A 17565-nucleotide genomic window follows, 5' to 3' on the forward strand; every position below is an offset into this window, starting at 1 on the left:
GGTACGTACACCGCTGGGGTCGGCCGGCCTGCCTGGTCCCGTACAGCTCCATGCCGTCCTGGTCCACGCACCAACACTGTCCCCGGGCCGAGTCGCACTGCACTGACTGGAAGAGGCCGGAGGGAGAGCAGAGCAGCAGCGACTGCAGCTGGCAGGGAGTCGGACCTGCAGGAGAACACGGGGCCGGAGTAACTAAGATGGAGCGCTGTTTAAAGCTCTGTCCCAGGAGGAATTACACTCAACTTTACTTAGAAAGCCCTTTAAAACAAAGTGCTGTACATGAATAACAGCACGAAGTATGAGGCATAAAACATAAGAAACAGATAACAATAACAAAACAACAATAAAATAACAAAAACAAAAACAGAATAAATAACAAAACAACAATAAAATAAAATAACAAAAACAGAATAAATAACAAAACAACAATAAAATAATAAAAACAAAATAAATAATAAAATTAATAAAATAAATTATAAAATAAATAAATTAAAAAACTACAAAAAAATAACAATAACAAAACAACAATAAAATAAATAACAAAACAACAATAAAATAACTAAAACAAAATAACAACAAAGAAATTACAAAATAAATAATTAAATTAAAATAAAATCATTTAAAATAATTAAATAAAATAAGAATAAAAAAATAAAAAAATTACAATCACAGAAACAGTCTCATGCTGGGTTAAAAGTCAGGGAATAAAAATGGGTTTTAAGACGGGTTTTATAAATGGACAGTGAGGGGTGAGTTTGTCTGATGTGAAATGGGAGGTCGTTCCACAGTTTAGGATCAGCAGAGGAAAAAAGGCTCTTTTACAATAATAAAAGCCTGTGAGCAACAGACTTTTACATAATAAAAGCCTTTTAGCAACAGACTTTTACAAAATAAAAGCCTGTGAGCAACAGACTTTTACAATAATAAAAGCCTGTGAGCAACAGACTTTTACATAATAAAAGCCTGTGAGCAACAGACTTTTACAAAATAAAAGCCTGTGAGCAACAGACTTTTACAATAATAAAAGCCTGTGAGCAACAGACTTTTACAATAATAAAAGCCTGTGAGCAACAGACTTTTACATAATAAAAGCCTGTGAGCAACAGACTTTTACAAAATAAAAGCCTGTGAGCAACAGACTTTTACAAAATAAAACCTGCTTTAATGCGCGATAAAATATTAATCGGCGTTAAATAATTAACAAGTTAACATGATTATAACGAGTTAACTCGCCCAGCCCTAAAAAAACAACACTAAACAATAAACCGGCTGACTCCAAGATAGATTTTTAATGCTTCTTACACTCCCTGCTGCAATGCTTTTATTTTATGTAAAGCACTTTGAATTGTTTGTACATGAAATGTGCTATATAAATAAACTTGATTTGATAAAGAGCAACGCAGTAACGCAGCCGAGATGTGATGAAGGATTCCTGTCTCAAAGTGCGTATGTTTAAGGAGTGGCTTCACTTTTTCCTGCTGGACAATTTAAAATCATCGTCCATCTTAAAACCCAAATTTGTGGGTGTTGGCTTCCTGTATCGCACCAAGCAATGGTGCCACTGGGACCAAACACCAGCACTTCTGTCTTATTTTAGACATCCAGGCTTTAATAGTGTTGTTTCGTTGCTCACAGTGAGGCGCGGAGCTGTTGGTTCGAGTCCCAGCGACCTCCTGACCCTCGGCATCGACGCACCAACACTCCTGACTCCGCCCACTGCACTGCACAGATCTGCACACACAGGTCAGCCGTCATTAAACCGAAACATCACACAGTTTAACAGCTGGATAAAGAAACAGAAACAGAAACAAACCTGAACCGGCCATCCTCAGAGCAGTGAGGGATGTCACCCTGTTGCCTGGCAACAGCCACGCCTCTCAGCACCTCACATCGGCTCAGGGTCTCTGACTCCAGCTGATACTCTGAGGAAACAGCAAACATCATCAAGAAAACCGGCAGCGAACGTCTGGATCTCTTTGTGGAGCCTCTCAGGCCGGCATGATGTTGGTGAGCAACATATAAAGGTGACATATTCAATAAAACTCCTTCTTCCTGTTCTTACTACATACTACATACTACATACTGCATACTGCATACTGCATACTACATACTGCATACTGCATACTACATACTGCATACTACATACTGCATACTACATACTGCATACTGCATACTACATACTGCATACTACATACTGCATACTGCATACTGCATACTACATACTACATACTGCATACTACATACTACATACTGCATACTGCATACTGCATACTACATACTGCATACTGCATACTACATACTGCATACTACATACTGCATACTACATACTGCATACTGCATACTACATACTGCATACTGCATACTGCATACTGCATACTGCATACTACATACTACATACTGCATACTGCATACTGCATACTACAAACTGCATACTGCATACTACATACTACATACTGCATACTACATACTGCATACTACATACTGCATACTGCATACTACATACTGCATACTGCATACTACTACATACTGCATACTGCATACTACATACTGCATACTGCATACTACATACTGCATACTACATACTACATACTGCATACTACTACATACTACATACTGCATACTACATACTACATACTGCATACTACATACTACATACTGCAAACTACATACTACATACTACATACTGCATACTACATACTGCATACTACTACATACTGCATACTGCATACTACATACTGCATACTGCATACTACATACTGCATACTACTACATACTGCATACTGCATACTACATACTGCATACTGCATACTACATACTGCATACTACTACATACTACATACTGCATACTACATACTACATACTGCATACTACATACTGCATACTGCATACTGCACACTACATACTTCATACTGCATACTGCATACTGCATACTACATACTTCATACTGCATACTACATACTTCATACTGCAAACTACATACTACATACTGCATACTGCATACTTCATACTGCATACTACATACTGCATACTGCATACTTCATACTGCATACTACATACTTCATACTGCATACTACATACTTCATACTGCATACTACATACTTCATACTGCATACTACATACTACATACTGCATACTACATACTGCATACTACATACTGCATACTGCATACTACATACTACATACTGCATACTAATCGATCAGACAGTATGCAGAGCGTTTACCCACGATGCATTTCGCTCCTGCCCGAGCCGAAATCAGCCGGCCTGAAGCTGATTTCTCTTAAGCTCTAAACTCTGTAAACTTTAGCAACATTTGAAACATTTTCAGGTGAGAAAGTAGTCGTTTAGATCCCCAACGTGTTGAAAACCTGACAAAATACCGGCTGTTTACAATTTTGTTCCGACGAATTCGGCGCTACTAAAGCTAGCCGCAGTGAGCTAACGCACTTCCGGTTATTTTCACAAAAATAAAATACCCGTTGCCTTTTATCATAGGGAAAGCCATTACCATACAATTGGTGCTTTTGTTTTGAAAACAGGAAGTGAACCTACCCTCGTTGTAGGTAGCTTGAAACTGCCGTTTTGACAGGAAATGACGATCGGCGACGTCACGTTACGTTGCATCTTGGGTAGTTTGAGTATGAGTAGTAACCTCATGATGCATACCCAACATTTCAGAGAATCTAGTATGCATCCGGGAACTTCTCGCTTACTCAAACTCGCATACTAACTCAGAAAGTTAGTAGAAGTAGTAGGAGAAGTAGGATATGCGGTTTGGAACACAGCCTGAACCTGAGAACATCCACTTGTTACCGTCACCATAAATGTGAGGCTGCGGAGGACCATCTGGATCTTTTGTTTAAAACTGACCAACAGTTCAAAGCCTTTAAGCTTCAGATCCGACTGGTTATTGATCAGAAACAGGAGACTCCCAGTTTCTACTGTTGGTTCATAAGATGTAAAGTTGATAGTAAAAGTGTTGAAGGTTTTTACCTGAGGCTTTGCCCTGCAGCAGCTCGGGGCAGCAGACCAGGAGGCAGGCGACGCAGAGCAGCCAGGCCATCGTCTCTGTGGTGACAGATGGAGCATCGCCGGCTCGTTTTAAACCCGCAGACCTGCTGAGTCACCGTGACGATGGCCCACCCAGCGCTACACCTTCGTCCCTCTTCTTCCTCCTCGTCCGTCCGTCCGGGTGGAGCCGGGCGTCCTCGACCACGACTCAGGAGGCAGGCGGGGGCCGTGAAGCCCTCTGATTGGACGAGAGGATCTCAGTGTGATGTTTGCTGGTCTCGGTGCATCACAATGAAGCGGTTCCACTTCAAACCGGTTCACTGCACAGGTGCAAACACCTCAAAACACACCGCCACCTGAAACCCAGAGAAAACTGCACCAACAGACATCTTAAACTTCTGCTTCATTTAAACTAGGGCTGGGCAACGATTAAAATTTTTAATCTAATTAATCACATGATTTCCCTGATTAATCACGATTAATCGCATTTGTACGCAGAATCCAAAAATGAATCCAAAAGTAGCGTATAGCTTTTAGCATTTAGCTTTATTTTAAATGTGCTGCCATATGAATGAAAGTGCCATAACATTTGTTGTGCAAACACACTTTTAACATCAGCATCTTTCTGTAGTTTTTATGTAGAAGCCTCGCTCCACTGTCTGTTTCCTTGAATGACTTGCTGCTATCAGTTGTGTGTTTTGCCTTTAAGTGATATTTTAGACTGGAACTACTACGCTGAGAAGACAATTCAACTTGGCAGTGTTTACAGATGACTTTGGTTCTGTCGACTCCGCCGTCTGGAAGAACTTTAAAATGAAAATGGCCGAGTAAAAGTTCCGTACCCTTCTCCATGTTTGGTGGATCCGCCGATTACTTTCTTTTCCTGTTCCACAGCAGACAGCAGCAGACTTTTACAAAATAAAAGCCTGTTAGCAACAGACTTTTACAAAATAAAAGCCTGTGAGCAACAGACTTTTACAAAATAAAAGCCTGTGAGCAACAGACTTTTACAAAATAAAAGCCTGTGAGCGACAGACTTTTACAGAATAAAAGCCTGTGAGCAACAGACTTTTATAATTATAAAATAAATAATAAAACAGGGGGGGTCCGTGGCGTAGTGGGTTGAGCAGGCGCCCCATGTACAGAGGCTATAGTCCTCGCTGCAGCTGGCCCTGTGCTGCATGTTGTTCCCCCTCTCTCTGCCCTCTGCTTTCTGTCTCTCTGAACTTTCCTTTAAAGGCACAAAAGCCGATAAAATATTTATCGGCGTTAAATAATTAACGAGTTAACGCGTTCAGCCCTAATTTAAACATTACTTTTAAAGTGATGACCGAGTCCTTAAAGTCTTAAAGCTTATTGTCCAACTTAGCTTCATTTGAAGTCCTGATGAACAACTTCTCATCAAGTTTTCTAAGCATGAGACGTGTTGGTGAACATGTGGAAGGACATCGGCGTGTCACCGTCAGTTCCATTTGACCTCTGACCCTCACATTTTCACCAAGCTTTGCTGAAGGCCTCACGTCCTTTCTGTCGCGTTCGCCTCTTCGTCAACAAGTCCAGGTCATTCTTTATCTAACAGCTGCCACTGCAGCAAAAACCAACAAAGTCTTTCAACATGAAGCTGCTGCCTGTCAGAGGATGTTGATGAAACACGTCTGACAGAGATTGAGCGTCATCATCACTTCCTATGTCGCTCTTCTTTCTTTGGTAACACGTTTCACCAACAAGGAGATAAAAGCAGAAGTAATAATAATAAATAAATAATAATAAATAAATAATAAAATAAATAATAAATAAATTATAAAAAAATAAAATAAATAAATAAATAAATGATCGATAAATAAATAAATAAATAAATAAATAAATAAATAAATAAGCAGAAGAAGAGATCAACTGGGCAGAAGCCGTCTGAATACAAATCAGGTTCTAAAGATGCTTCTAAAGCTGCTGTAGTCGATGATACATCACTAATCCATCAATGTTCTCTCAAATTGACACAGTTTTATTGATAAAGAAGCTCATGAAATCATCACTGCTGAGAGTTAAAGGAATACCTGGCTCAGCAGAGCTCGGACTCTTTGTCAGACTGGCTACAGCGCTGAAGAGAAACCTGGGATTGTTCTTATTCTCTTCTATCAATGATGAATAATAAGCAGTTCTAGCTTTACGAAGGGCTTTCTCATTCATTATTAAACTATCTTAATGACAGACATTGAGTGTCATCATCACTTCCTATGTCGCTCTTCTTTCTTTAGCAGTGGCGGCTCCTTCATAGCGGCGATTTGTGCGACGCACTACCAAACACGGAGTTGTTGTTTTTTTTTTTAATCTAGTTGCTAAGGCGGGACTGATCTACTGTAGGTAAACTGGTTGTATATGTCATTGTCCAATCAGATTAAGGTCGCGCCTGGTGTTGCCACGCCCATTTGGGGGGATTTCTGTCAGGGTCGAATTTGCACCAGGAAGCTCCCATTGGCATGAATGGGACCTCGGTTTTTTTCAAAAATCCTGCTCCCAATGCATTCTCTATGAGAGTTTATGTGCTCGCACAAACGACGCACAACGTGCTTTTGTCATGTGTCTGCTGCGCGGGACCATGAACTTTCTACTTGTTGTTGTAACATTGTGGTTTTCAATAAATAAAAAATAAAAAATTCTACGAAGAAGATGGCGAGTGCAACAATACGTTAGTGTTTCTGACAGAAGTTCCCTTTAGTCGTCGTACTGATGCGGAGAAGGAAGTTTGGAAGAATTTTGCAGGATTTTCGGGCTCGCCTTGCGAGGCAAAGATGAAACCCAGGGCTCCACCAACCCTGCTATTTTTCCAGGCTAAATAACTTACCCTTCTGTGCTCAATCATTGACTTGTAATGATTTAAATCTTATATATAATGTTGACAACAATAGCAGAATGTGTAATGATACCTCAGTCCTATGGACTTTTATGGTACTTATGGACATAACGGGGGAAATTGCAGAGTCACTTTGGTTATTTGGCAGACCAAATAACCAAAGTGACTCTGCGTTGTGTTTATTTAAGGAAGACAAGGAGTTTCTGGACGATTGGACATTTTATTTCCTGTGTGGGAACATAACAGGTTTGCATCAGTGCAATCGGTTCAGCTTCGCACAGCTCACTCTGATGCAGCTTTCACAGACTGGAAATTGCACTACCTAAAAAAAATGTCAGGAGCCACCACTGTTCTTTAGCAACACGTTTCACCAACAAGGAGATAAAAGCAGAAGTTTCTGGTTTAACAAACTTTCGTGGGAAAATGTTTTCGCAGCGGTGTCAGAGGAGCAGCTCTTACTTCTTCTTCTTCTTTTTCTCAGAAGGACGTGTTTAAACTAAAGAGGAAGTTAAATACTGGCAACAAACAGGTTACACTCCGTCTTTATAAAGTTTGACAGGCTTTGTCACTGCTCAGCGCTTTGATCACAACTTAAAACCAGAGTCAGATCGAGTCTCTTCAATGTGAGGATGGCACTTTGGAGCAAAGAGATGTTTTGGGCTTTTCTGGCACTGCTGGCAGCGGCAGGTACGTCATGATTCGTGTTATTTTTCTAGAGTTTTGTTCAGTTTTCTTTCTTTCAAAAATATTTTTATTGAATTTTCCAAATCAACAGCAATGTGAGGGCACATCCAGCATAAAGTAGTAGAAGTAATAATAAATAAAATTAATTAAAATAAAATAAAATAAAGTAAAAATAAAACAAACCCCTTGGGTATATAGAAATTAAATAAAAAATAAAAAAATAAAAACACCTTGGGTATTTAGAAAGTAAAATTAAATAATACAAAACAAACACTTTGGGTATTTAGAAAGTAATAATAATGCCAAGGTCATACAGAGTAATTTTTTTCCTTTTTTAAAAGGACAGTTTTGTTTAGTTTTCTAATCTGTGGTCGCAGCTTTCTGAAGAAGATGTGGAGCGTATGATGCTTATAATCTGAACTTTGTCCTCCACAAATAGTTTGGATTTCTTATTTTATTTTATATTTCTGTTTCCAGACTTCAGGAATCAGACAGAAATTAATCAGTCAGCATTCGTCTCTGTGTTGTTTCCAGGTGCTGATCAACTATCTGTGATACATCCTTTCACATCTGCATGTGCTGTAAGAGGCTCCACCCTCACCCTGCCCTGCACCTTCACACCTCTAAAGTCAGTCATTAGAGATGGAAAACGTGTTCCCTTGAAGATCATCAGGGTCAGTTGGTGTCAGAACCATGAGATCTGTCAGGACTTCTCCACATCGGTGTATGACAGCGACTCAGAAGACAACGACCCTCGCTATCAGTACCTGGGAGACAAGAAGGCAAACTGCACCTTACAGATCACAGACCTACAGCCAAAAGACGACGCAACCTTTCGCTTCAGAATGCAGGCTGATGATCCTAAGGGACATTTCACCAACCGAACAGGAGTGAAAGTCACAGTTGTTGGTAAGAAGAGCTCACATTCAATCTGAAACAGATATTAACGAGCAGTAGGGCTGCAACTATCGCGCATTAAAGCAGATTTTTGTTTTTTTTTCTTAATTTTAAAAAATATATATATTTTTGTAAAAGTCTGTTGCTCACAGGCTTTTATTTTGTAAAAGTTTGTTGCTCACAGGCTTTTATTATTGTAAAAGTCTGTTGCTCAGAGGCTTTTATTCTGTAAAAGTCTGTCGCTCACAGGCTTTTATTCTGTAAAAGTCTGCTGCTCACAGGCTTTTATTTTGTAAAAGTCTGCTGCTCACAGGCTTTTATTTTGTAAAAGTCTGTTGCTCACAGGCTTTTATTTTGTAAAAGTTTGTTGCTCACAGGCTTTTATTATTGTAAAAGTCTGTTGCTCAGAGGCTTTTATTCTGTAAAAGTCTGTTGCTCACAGGCTTTTATTTTGTAAAAGTTTGTTGCTCACAGGCTTTTATTTTGTAAAAGTCTGCTGCTCACAGGCTTTTATTTTGTAAAGGTCTGTTGCTCACAGGCTTTTATTTTGTAAAAGTCTGCTGCTCACAGGCTTTTATTGTGTAAAAGTCTGCTGCTCACAGGCTTTTATTTTGTAAAAGTCTGTTGCTCACAGGCTTTTATTATTGTAAAAGTCTGTCGCTCACAGGCTTTTATTCTGTAAAAGTCTGCTGCTCACAGGCTTTTATTTTGTAAAAGTCTGCTGCTCACAGGCTTTTATTTTGTAAAAGTCTGTTGCTCACAGGCTTTTATTCTGTAAAAGTCTGTCGCTCACAGGCTTTTATTCTGTAAAAGTCTGTCGCTCACAGGCTTTTATTCTGTAAAAGTCTGCTGCTCACAGGCTTTTATTCTGTAAAAGTCTGTTGCTCACAGGCTTTTATTTTGTAAAAGTTTGTTGCTCACAGGCTTTTATTTTGTAAAAGTCTGCTGCTCACAGGCTTTTATTTTGTAAAAGTCTGTTGCTCACAGGCTTTTATTTTGTAAAAGTCTGTTGCTCACAGGCTTTTATTTTGTAAAGGTATATTGCTCACAGGCTTTTATTGTGTAAAAGTCTGTTGCTCACAGGCTTTTATTTTGTAAAAGTCTGTTGCTCACAGGCTTTTATTTTGTAAAAGTCTGCTGCTCACAGGCTTTTATTTTGTAAAAGTCTATTGCTCACAGGCTTTTATTGTGTAAAAGTCTGTTGCTCACAGGCTTTTATTTTGTAAAAGTCTGCTGCTCACAGACTTTTATTTTGTAAAAGTCTGTTGCTCACAGGCTTTTATTTTGTAAAAGTTTGTTGCTCACAGGCTTTTATTTTGTAAAAGTCTGCTGCTCACAGGCTTTTATTTTGTAAAAGTCTGTTGCTCACAGGCTTTTATTTTGTAAAAGTCTGCTGCTCACAGGCTTTTATTGTGTAAAAGTCTGTTGCTCACAGGCTTTTATTTTGTAAAAGTCTGTTGCTCAGAGGCTTTTATTATTGTAAAAGTCTGTTGCTCACAGGCTTTTATTTTGTAAAAGTTTGTTGCTCACAGGCTTTTATTATTGTAAAAGTCTGTTGCTCACAGGCTTTTATTCTGTAAAAGTCTGTTGCTCACAGGCTTTTATTTTGTAAAAGTTTGTTGCTCACAGGCTTTTATTTTGTAAAAGTCTGCTGCTCACAGGCTTTTATTTTGTAAAAGTCTGTTGCTCACAGGCTTTTATTCTGTAAAAGTCTGCTGCTCACAGGCTTTTATTCTGTAAAAGTCTGTTGCTCACAGGCTTTTATTTTGTAAAAGTCTGCTGCTCACAGGCTTTTATTTTGTAAAAGTCTGTTGCTCACAGGCTTTTATTTTGTAAAAGTCTGCTGCTCACAGGCTTTTATTTTGTAAAAGTCTATTGCTCACAGGCTTTTATTGTGTAAAAGTCTGTTGCTCACAGGCTTTTATTTTGTAAAAGTCTGTTGCTCACAGGCTTTTATTTTGTAAAAGTCTGCTGCTCACAGACTTTTATTTTGTAAAAGTCTGTTGCTCACAGGCTTTTATTTTGTAAAAGTCTGTTGCTCACAGGCTTTTATTTTGTAAAAGTCTGCTGCTCACAGGCTTTTATTTTGTAAAAGTCTGTTGCTCACAGGCTTTTATTTTGTAAAAGTCTGCTGCTGTCTGCTGTGGAACAGGAAAAGAAAGTAATCGGCGGATCCACCAAACATGGAGAAGGGTACGGAACTTTTACTCGGCCATTTTCATTTTAAAGTTCTTCCAGACGGCGGAGTGGACAGAACCAAAGTCATCTGTAAACACTGCCAAGTTGAATTGTCTTCTCAGCGTAGTAGTTCCAGTCTAAAATATCACTTAAAGGCAAAACACACAACTGATAGCAGCAAGTCATTCAAGGAAACAGACAGTGGAGCGAGGCTTCTACATAAAAACTACAGAAAGATGCTGATGTTAAAAGTGTGTTTGCACAACAAATGTTATGGCACTTTCATTCATATGGCAGCACATTTAAAATAAAGCTAAATGCTAAAAGCTATACGCTACTTTTGGATTCATTTTTGGATTCTGCGTACAAATGCGATTAATCGTGATTAATCAGGGAAATCATGCGATTAATTAGGTTAAACATTTTAATCGTTGCAGCCCTATTGAGTAGTAGATAAATTTAACGAGCTTCTTTATTCCAGACGGTGCCAAACTGTGGATAAAAGGCTCCAGAGATAACAGGACGTTCAGCGGAGGAGAAGCAGCCTCGCTGCGGTGCACCTCCACCGGCTGCACTTTTCACCAACTAAACATCTCCTGGTTCAGAGATGGCCGCCCCCTCCCAGAGTCCGGCCCCGTCCTCCGGCTGGGCCCTCTGACTGCAGAGGATTCTGGGAACTACACCTGTGCTCTGGAGACCAACATTAATACCCAGTCTGAGCCGTACAGCCTGCAGGTGGAGGCTGGGACTGCAGAGGGAGGTTTGTTCAGCCTGAACCGTTTTCTCTAAGCTTCTAAAGGCAGACTAATCAAATCAAAATCAAATCAAATTTATTTGTAGCACATTTCATGTACAAAACAATTCAAAGTGCTTTATATAAAATAAAAGCATTGCAGCAGGGAGTGGAAGAAGCATTAAAATACATAAAAGAATATACAGAGAAAGAAATAAAATGATTAAAATGATTAAAAGAATATAAAGAGAAAGAAATAAAATAATTAAAAAGATTAAAAGAATATAAAGCGAAAGAAATAAAATGATTAAAATGATTAAAAGAATATAAATAGAAAGAAATAAAATAATTAAAATGATTAAAATAATATAAAAATAAATAAATAAATAAAATAATTTAAATGATTAAAAGAATACAAAGAGATAGAAATAAAATAATTTAAATGATTAAAAGAATATAAATAGAAATAAATAAAAGAATTAAAATGATTAAAAGAATATATAGAGAAAGAAATAAAATAATTAAAATGAATTTAAAAACAAGCAACAGTCCAGATAAGTTCAAAGATATCGTGCAGATTTCATGCATAGACACATGAGAACAGAAATGTTTTTAACCTGGATTTAAAAATGTCTCCATTTGGTGAAAGTTTAATCTCCACTGGCAGTTTGTTCCACTTGTTGGCAGCATAACAGCTAAATGCTGCTTCTCCATGTTTAGTCTGGACTCTGGACTGGACCAGCTGGCCTGAGTCCTTGGATCTAAAAGCTCGTCTGATCCTCTTTTCAGGAGTCCAACTGGGCGCGGTGATGATCGCTCGTCTGGTTCTGTTCAGTGTGATCACAGTCATCACCGTCATTGTGGCGTCCATCATCATCGCAGCGTAAGTTCCTCCAGCAGCAGCTGGAGTCTTTGTCGTCTGATTTTAACAGCTGAAGTCCACTTCTTGCCTACAGTAGAGTTTTCACCCCCCCCCAAACAGGACTCACCTCCTGGGCACAGATCTGATGTGTGTCCACAGTTCTGTTGCATCATCTGAGCTGTTTGAACTCTTTCAGACTTCACCCCCGGAGCCGTGACGTCCAGAAGATCCAGGCTTCAAAGGACAATCCTGCAGACGAGCTGTAGCTGAAAAACATCTGGATTTAAAAGGAAAAGAGGCTGAAACAGACGAGCTGTAGCTGAAAAACATCTGGATTTAAAAGGAAAAGAGGCTGTAACAGACGAGCTGTAGCTGAAAAACATCTGGATTTAAAAGGAAAAGAGGCTGAAACAGACGAGCTGTAGCTGAAAAACATCTGGATTTAAAAGGAAAAGAGGCTGAAACAGACGAGCTGTAGCTGAAAAACATCTGGATTTAAAAGGAAAAGAGGCTGTAACAGACGAGCTGTAGCTGAAAAACATCTGGATTTAAAAGGAAAAGAGGCTGTAACAGACGAGCTGTAGCTGAAAAACATCTGGATTTAAAAGGAAAAGAGGCTGTAACAGACGAGCTGTAGCTGAAAAACATCTGGATTTAAAAGGAAAAGAGGCTGTAATGAACAGTAAAAAATGATCGAGAACAAATCAATTCTTACACTCTGTGTCACAGAAACAGTGAGCGGTACATAGATCCAACCAAAGTGTGTTGTATGTTTTCTCTCTGTGAGAATAAAGTTGTTCCCAAACTTTAGTGAAGACGATCATGTGTTTTTAAAAGGTCAAAACGTCCGATCCTTCCTCACAGAAACAGCCAACAACACAATAAGCTGAGGCATCAAACGACACCAGAAACTGGAGAAGATGCGTAAAACAACCCGAATACTGCCGGGGCGAGATGCCCGAGGTCAGAGATCAAATCAGATAGAACGGGTGAAGGACAGCAGGTAAAAATATCCCTTTATTCCATATTAAAGGGATAGTTCGCCTCTTCTGACATGAAGCTGTGTAACATCCCATATCAGCAGCATCATTTCTGAACATCTTCTTACCCCCTGCTGCGTCCTGTGAGCAGAGTTCCAGCCTCGTTTTGGTGCTGATGAAGGTAGTCCGGTAGCCTGGGAATTCCCATGCTGCTTTGCGCTCGATTTCATTCTCACTGCAAAGTCAGCCTGGAAACCACCGCCCTTATTTTTGCCAGAGTTTGGGAACCAATCACAGAACGGGGGGGGCAGCAAGACTATGACAACGTCTATGCGCGACACCGAAGCTTGTAGAGTGTTAATCCAACATGACAGCGGACACAACGTTACCGTTCGATGCAGCCTTAGAAAGTGTTTCGGAGTAGATTCACCCTGGGGTCATTTGAACCGTGACATCCAGCCAAGTAGCCCACCCGCAGTTTTTCCTATATTGGCTGAACATCAGCTGAGTTACAGAGTTATCCCGAATAGCTTAGTACAAGCGCTAACGGACCCTGGCAGCATCTCCAAAATTACCACACTAAAATCACATGCCATGACACCAAACTTCTACAGTAGTACAAATATGGTCTGTACTCACAAAACGATGCATTTGGAAGTTTGTACATAGTCCAGGAGTTTATCATTATCAACACAAGCCTGATAGCTTCTCTGCAGCTAAAGCTGCGTCGACGTCACTTCCTTGATCTGGGAGCTTCAAAGTAAGATGAGGGTTGAGCTACTACTGTAGACAACAAAGCAAGGCTGCTCAATTTCTCCATTATCAAAATAAATTCACAACTCTACAACATAAAAATTCATGTAGAATATAGCATATAGGCCTACTTTGTTGTCAATTTAAGTAGCTTAGAGCGCAAGTTTACTTTTATTTTACTGTTTTTTCTTCTTCCTCGTCGAATTTCTGTCGCCATCTGGTATAAGTGATACAACTGGCTATGAATCGCGCGCAAAGCAGCATGGGAAGAACCAGACGTCATTTGATAGACATTCGTAGCGCCCAATAAACGGCTCTAGGCATTTGTAAACCACGCCTCAAATACGAGAAAATGCACACCTAGTTCCCAGACCACCATCTCATCCAGATGTGGACGCGTCAGCCAGGCTAGTAGTCCGGCTAGTTGGCTGGGGTTTAAAAAATAAAGCGTTTTACTTCTTAGAACAATATGCGTTCAACAGAGTAATACATTTGCATCACAAAATGGTTCTCCAGGAAAAAGTCAGACCTCACAATCTCCCTGCTGCAATGCTTTTATTTTATGTAAAGCACTTTGAATTGTTTGTACATGAAATGTGCTATATAAATAAATTTGATTGGATTTGATACCTGTCTGATCGAACATTGGTGACTGTGTCCTCCTCTGCTCGTCTCTCCTGTGGCGTCCCCCAGGGCTCAGTTTCAGGCCCTCTCCTCTTCTCTCTTTACCTGCTACCACTTGGTTCCACACTAAGAAAGCATGGTACGTCCTTCCACTGTTGTGCGGACGACAGCCAGATTTATGTCCCACTGAAATAGAAAGACGCTTATTCTGTGAAACCACTACTCAGTAAGGCCTGGATGAGTATAAACTTTTTGAATTTTAATGAGAAAAAGACAGAGGTGATGGTTTTTGGTACTGGGGCCCCCCTTTGGCCCAGTTCATTAAGCCAACTGTCACTAACCTTCAGAGATGGGACCAAGTCACACATGTGCAAGTCTCAAGTCTTAGCTTTCAAGTCCCAAGTAATCTGATCTTAATAATGTGAAAACACAAAGATATAAGTAACTGTCAGTAAACATCATTGGCCAATGTGTCCAACCTGTCCACCCCGTATCATATCAAGCTAACGTTAGCTAACTACCGACCAGGCTAACAGGATAATATTAGCTAATATAACGAGCACTTACTGGTCAGAATGGATCTTCAGATGAAGAACAAAGGTCGAAGTTATGCTAGATGCTAAACACTCAAGTCATTCAAGTGCAGAGTCTTTAACTTCCAAGTCCGAGTCGAGTCTCAAGTCTTTTATTTTTTGTCAAGTCAAGTCACAATTCAACAAAACAGCGACTCAAGTCGACTCGAGTCCAAGTCACAGCGACTCGAGTCCCTGTCTGTGCTAACCTTGGGGTGAAAGTGGAAACTGATCTAAAGCTCGACTCTCAGGTAAATTCGGTCGTTAAATCGAGTTCCTTCCACTTGAGGCAGCTTGCCAAAACCCGTTCTTTCAAAGCAACACTTTGAAACAGTAACTCACGCCTTTGTAACCACTGGGCTGGATTAGTGTAGTGCCCTTTATGTGGGGGTCAGTGGGTCCTCCATCTCTAGTCTTCAGATGGAGCAAGACGCTGCCGCACGTCTTTTAACTGGCACACGTAAATACGAGCATATTTCCCCATTTTAGCCACTTCACTGGCTGCCCACATTTTCATTTACTTCTCGCCCCATCCTACCTCTCCAAACTGGCTTTCAGGACGATGCGAGATGTTGAATGCATATATATTTTTTAAAATTTACTTTAGTATTATTATTAGGGCTGGGCGAGTTAACTCGTTATTATTGCGTTAATGCGTCAATTAACGCCGATAAATATTTTTGGTTTTTTATTATAATTTTTTTAATTTATTTTTGTAAAAGTATGTCGCTCAGAGGCTTTTATTTTGTAAAAGTCTGTTGCTCACAGGCTTTTATTTTGTAAAAGTCTGCTGCTCACAGGCTTTTATTCTGTAAAAGTCTGTTGCTCACAGGCTTTTATTTTGTAAAAGTCTGTTGCTCACAGGCTTTTATTTTGTAATAGTCTGCTGCTGTGGAACAGGAAAAGAAAGTAATCGGCGGATCCACCAAACATGGAGAAGGGTACGGAACTTTTACTCGGCCATTTTCATTTTAAAGTTCTTCCAGACGGCGGAGTCGACAGAACCAAAGTCATCTGTACACACTGCCAAGTTGAATTGTCTTCTCAGCGTAGTAGTTCCAGTCTAAAATATCACTGATTAATCGTGATTAATCAGGGAAATCATGCGATTAATTAGGTTAAACATGTTAATCGATGCCCGGCCCTAATTATTATTGTTTTAAATTATATAGCGGTTTTAGGTCTTTATTTATTCTTTTAATTTTTTGTTTTTATTTTTCTGTACAGCACTTTGGTTCACTGAGTTTGTTGTAATGTGTTTTATAAATAAAATTGGATTGGAAATGGGACAATAAAATATAACCTTTCAGGTCAAATAAATATAAAGAAAACAGCACATGTCAAAAAACTCTGTTTATTACGTAACAGAATAATACACTGATTACAGCAATTTCTTAAAGGCACAGTGAGACCTTCAGCGAACCTTTATGGTACATGAACGACTGGATTAGGCACAGAGTAATAGAGCAGTGTCATGGTTAAACATTACAAAAACATATTTCTCTTTAAAAGTCATGGTATTTGGCCCCGAACATGCACACGAACCATAACGATATCATAAACCAACAGACCGTTTGGATAAAAACGCATTTTAAAATCTAAAAATATGCTGATCTGATGTATTTCATGATTTTTTTAACATGATTGTCACTAGGTTGTTTCCTCTCTTATAAAATGCATCTTCCACCCAGGATCAAAATCAACAGATTAAAGATTCCTGAAAGACTTTCATCCTGTAAAACTGGAGCTTTAGTCTGAATAAGGACCCAATTACACAAAAAGAAGAAATACATGACCACTAAGGGGAATGAAAAGGACAGTTTGCTGTTTTTTTCTGGTCTGTAACTTGCAGTCCACTTTAGTTTTTGGGCATAAAACTTAAAAAATAAGCATGAACCAAATGCAATAATGTGACTGAAGGATGAAACCGACGTTTGTTTGTGAGCTTTAACTCCTCGAGTGTTTAAACTGGCTGAAAAAAAAAAGAAAAAAAAGGAATATTTCACCAAAACAAGATGATTTGGATCAAATTCCTAAAGCTAAAGCAGGAGAGGAAGTCTGGGCTCATAATTAACTTAAAACTCTAAATGTTCGGGCAAAACATTCTTTCAGATCATTAAAAATCACTCAAATCTATCAGAACTATAAACACTCAGAGTCTGAAACATTTCCTTCATCCGACACAGATGATTAAAAAGAGTTAACGAGTAAAAAAGGAGCAGAATTAAGATATGAAAAGCAGACCAAAGCCACTAAACATCTGCATCTGAAAACAGCCAAAAAAAAAAAAAAGAGCTTAAAAAAAAAGAGTTTCTGATTAAGTTGGAGCTCATCTGGAGCTGCTGGAACCTGAAATCTTTAGATTAAAACTGAACCATGTGGTTCCAGGAGCTTTCAGCCAAAATCCTTCAAACCTCGGGC

The 17565-nt window shown here is 39.3% G+C and overlaps 2 protein-coding genes across 2 annotated transcripts in view; one reads left to right on the top strand and one right to left on the bottom strand.

The window, feature by feature from the left end:
• The window catches only part of tg (thyroglobulin), a 45326-nt gene extending 41264 nt beyond the window's left edge, over positions 1 to 4062 (bottom strand). Inside the window, exons 1-4 of the mRNA XM_075466537.1 lie at positions 3993 to 4062; positions 1814 to 1922; positions 1634 to 1731; positions 10 to 165 (exon numbers count right to left, since the gene is read on the bottom strand). Coding sequence (XP_075322652.1) covers positions 10 to 165; positions 1634 to 1731; positions 1814 to 1922; positions 3993 to 4062 — 433 coding nt within the window. The remainder of the gene's footprint in view (positions 1 to 9; positions 166 to 1633; positions 1732 to 1813; positions 1923 to 3992) is intronic.
• Positions 4063 to 7355: 3293 nt separating this feature from the next.
• LOC142380920 (coxsackievirus and adenovirus receptor homolog) lies at positions 7356 to 14565 on the top strand. The gene is made up of 5 exons (XM_075466866.1): positions 7356 to 7548; positions 8080 to 8454; positions 11102 to 11380; positions 12143 to 12236; positions 12412 to 14565. The coding sequence occupies exons 1-5, from the start codon at positions 7491 to 7493 to the stop codon at positions 12479 to 12481; spliced, it is 876 nt and encodes a 291-aa protein (XP_075322981.1). The 5' UTR covers positions 7356 to 7490; the 3' UTR covers positions 12482 to 14565.
• Positions 14566 to 17565: the final 3000 nt, after the last annotated feature.

Source organism: Odontesthes bonariensis, chromosome 5, assembly GCF_027942865.1.
Source record: "Odontesthes bonariensis isolate fOdoBon6 chromosome 5, fOdoBon6.hap1, whole genome shotgun sequence".
Lineage (NCBI taxonomy): Eukaryota > Metazoa > Chordata > Actinopteri > Atheriniformes > Atherinopsidae > Odontesthes > Odontesthes bonariensis.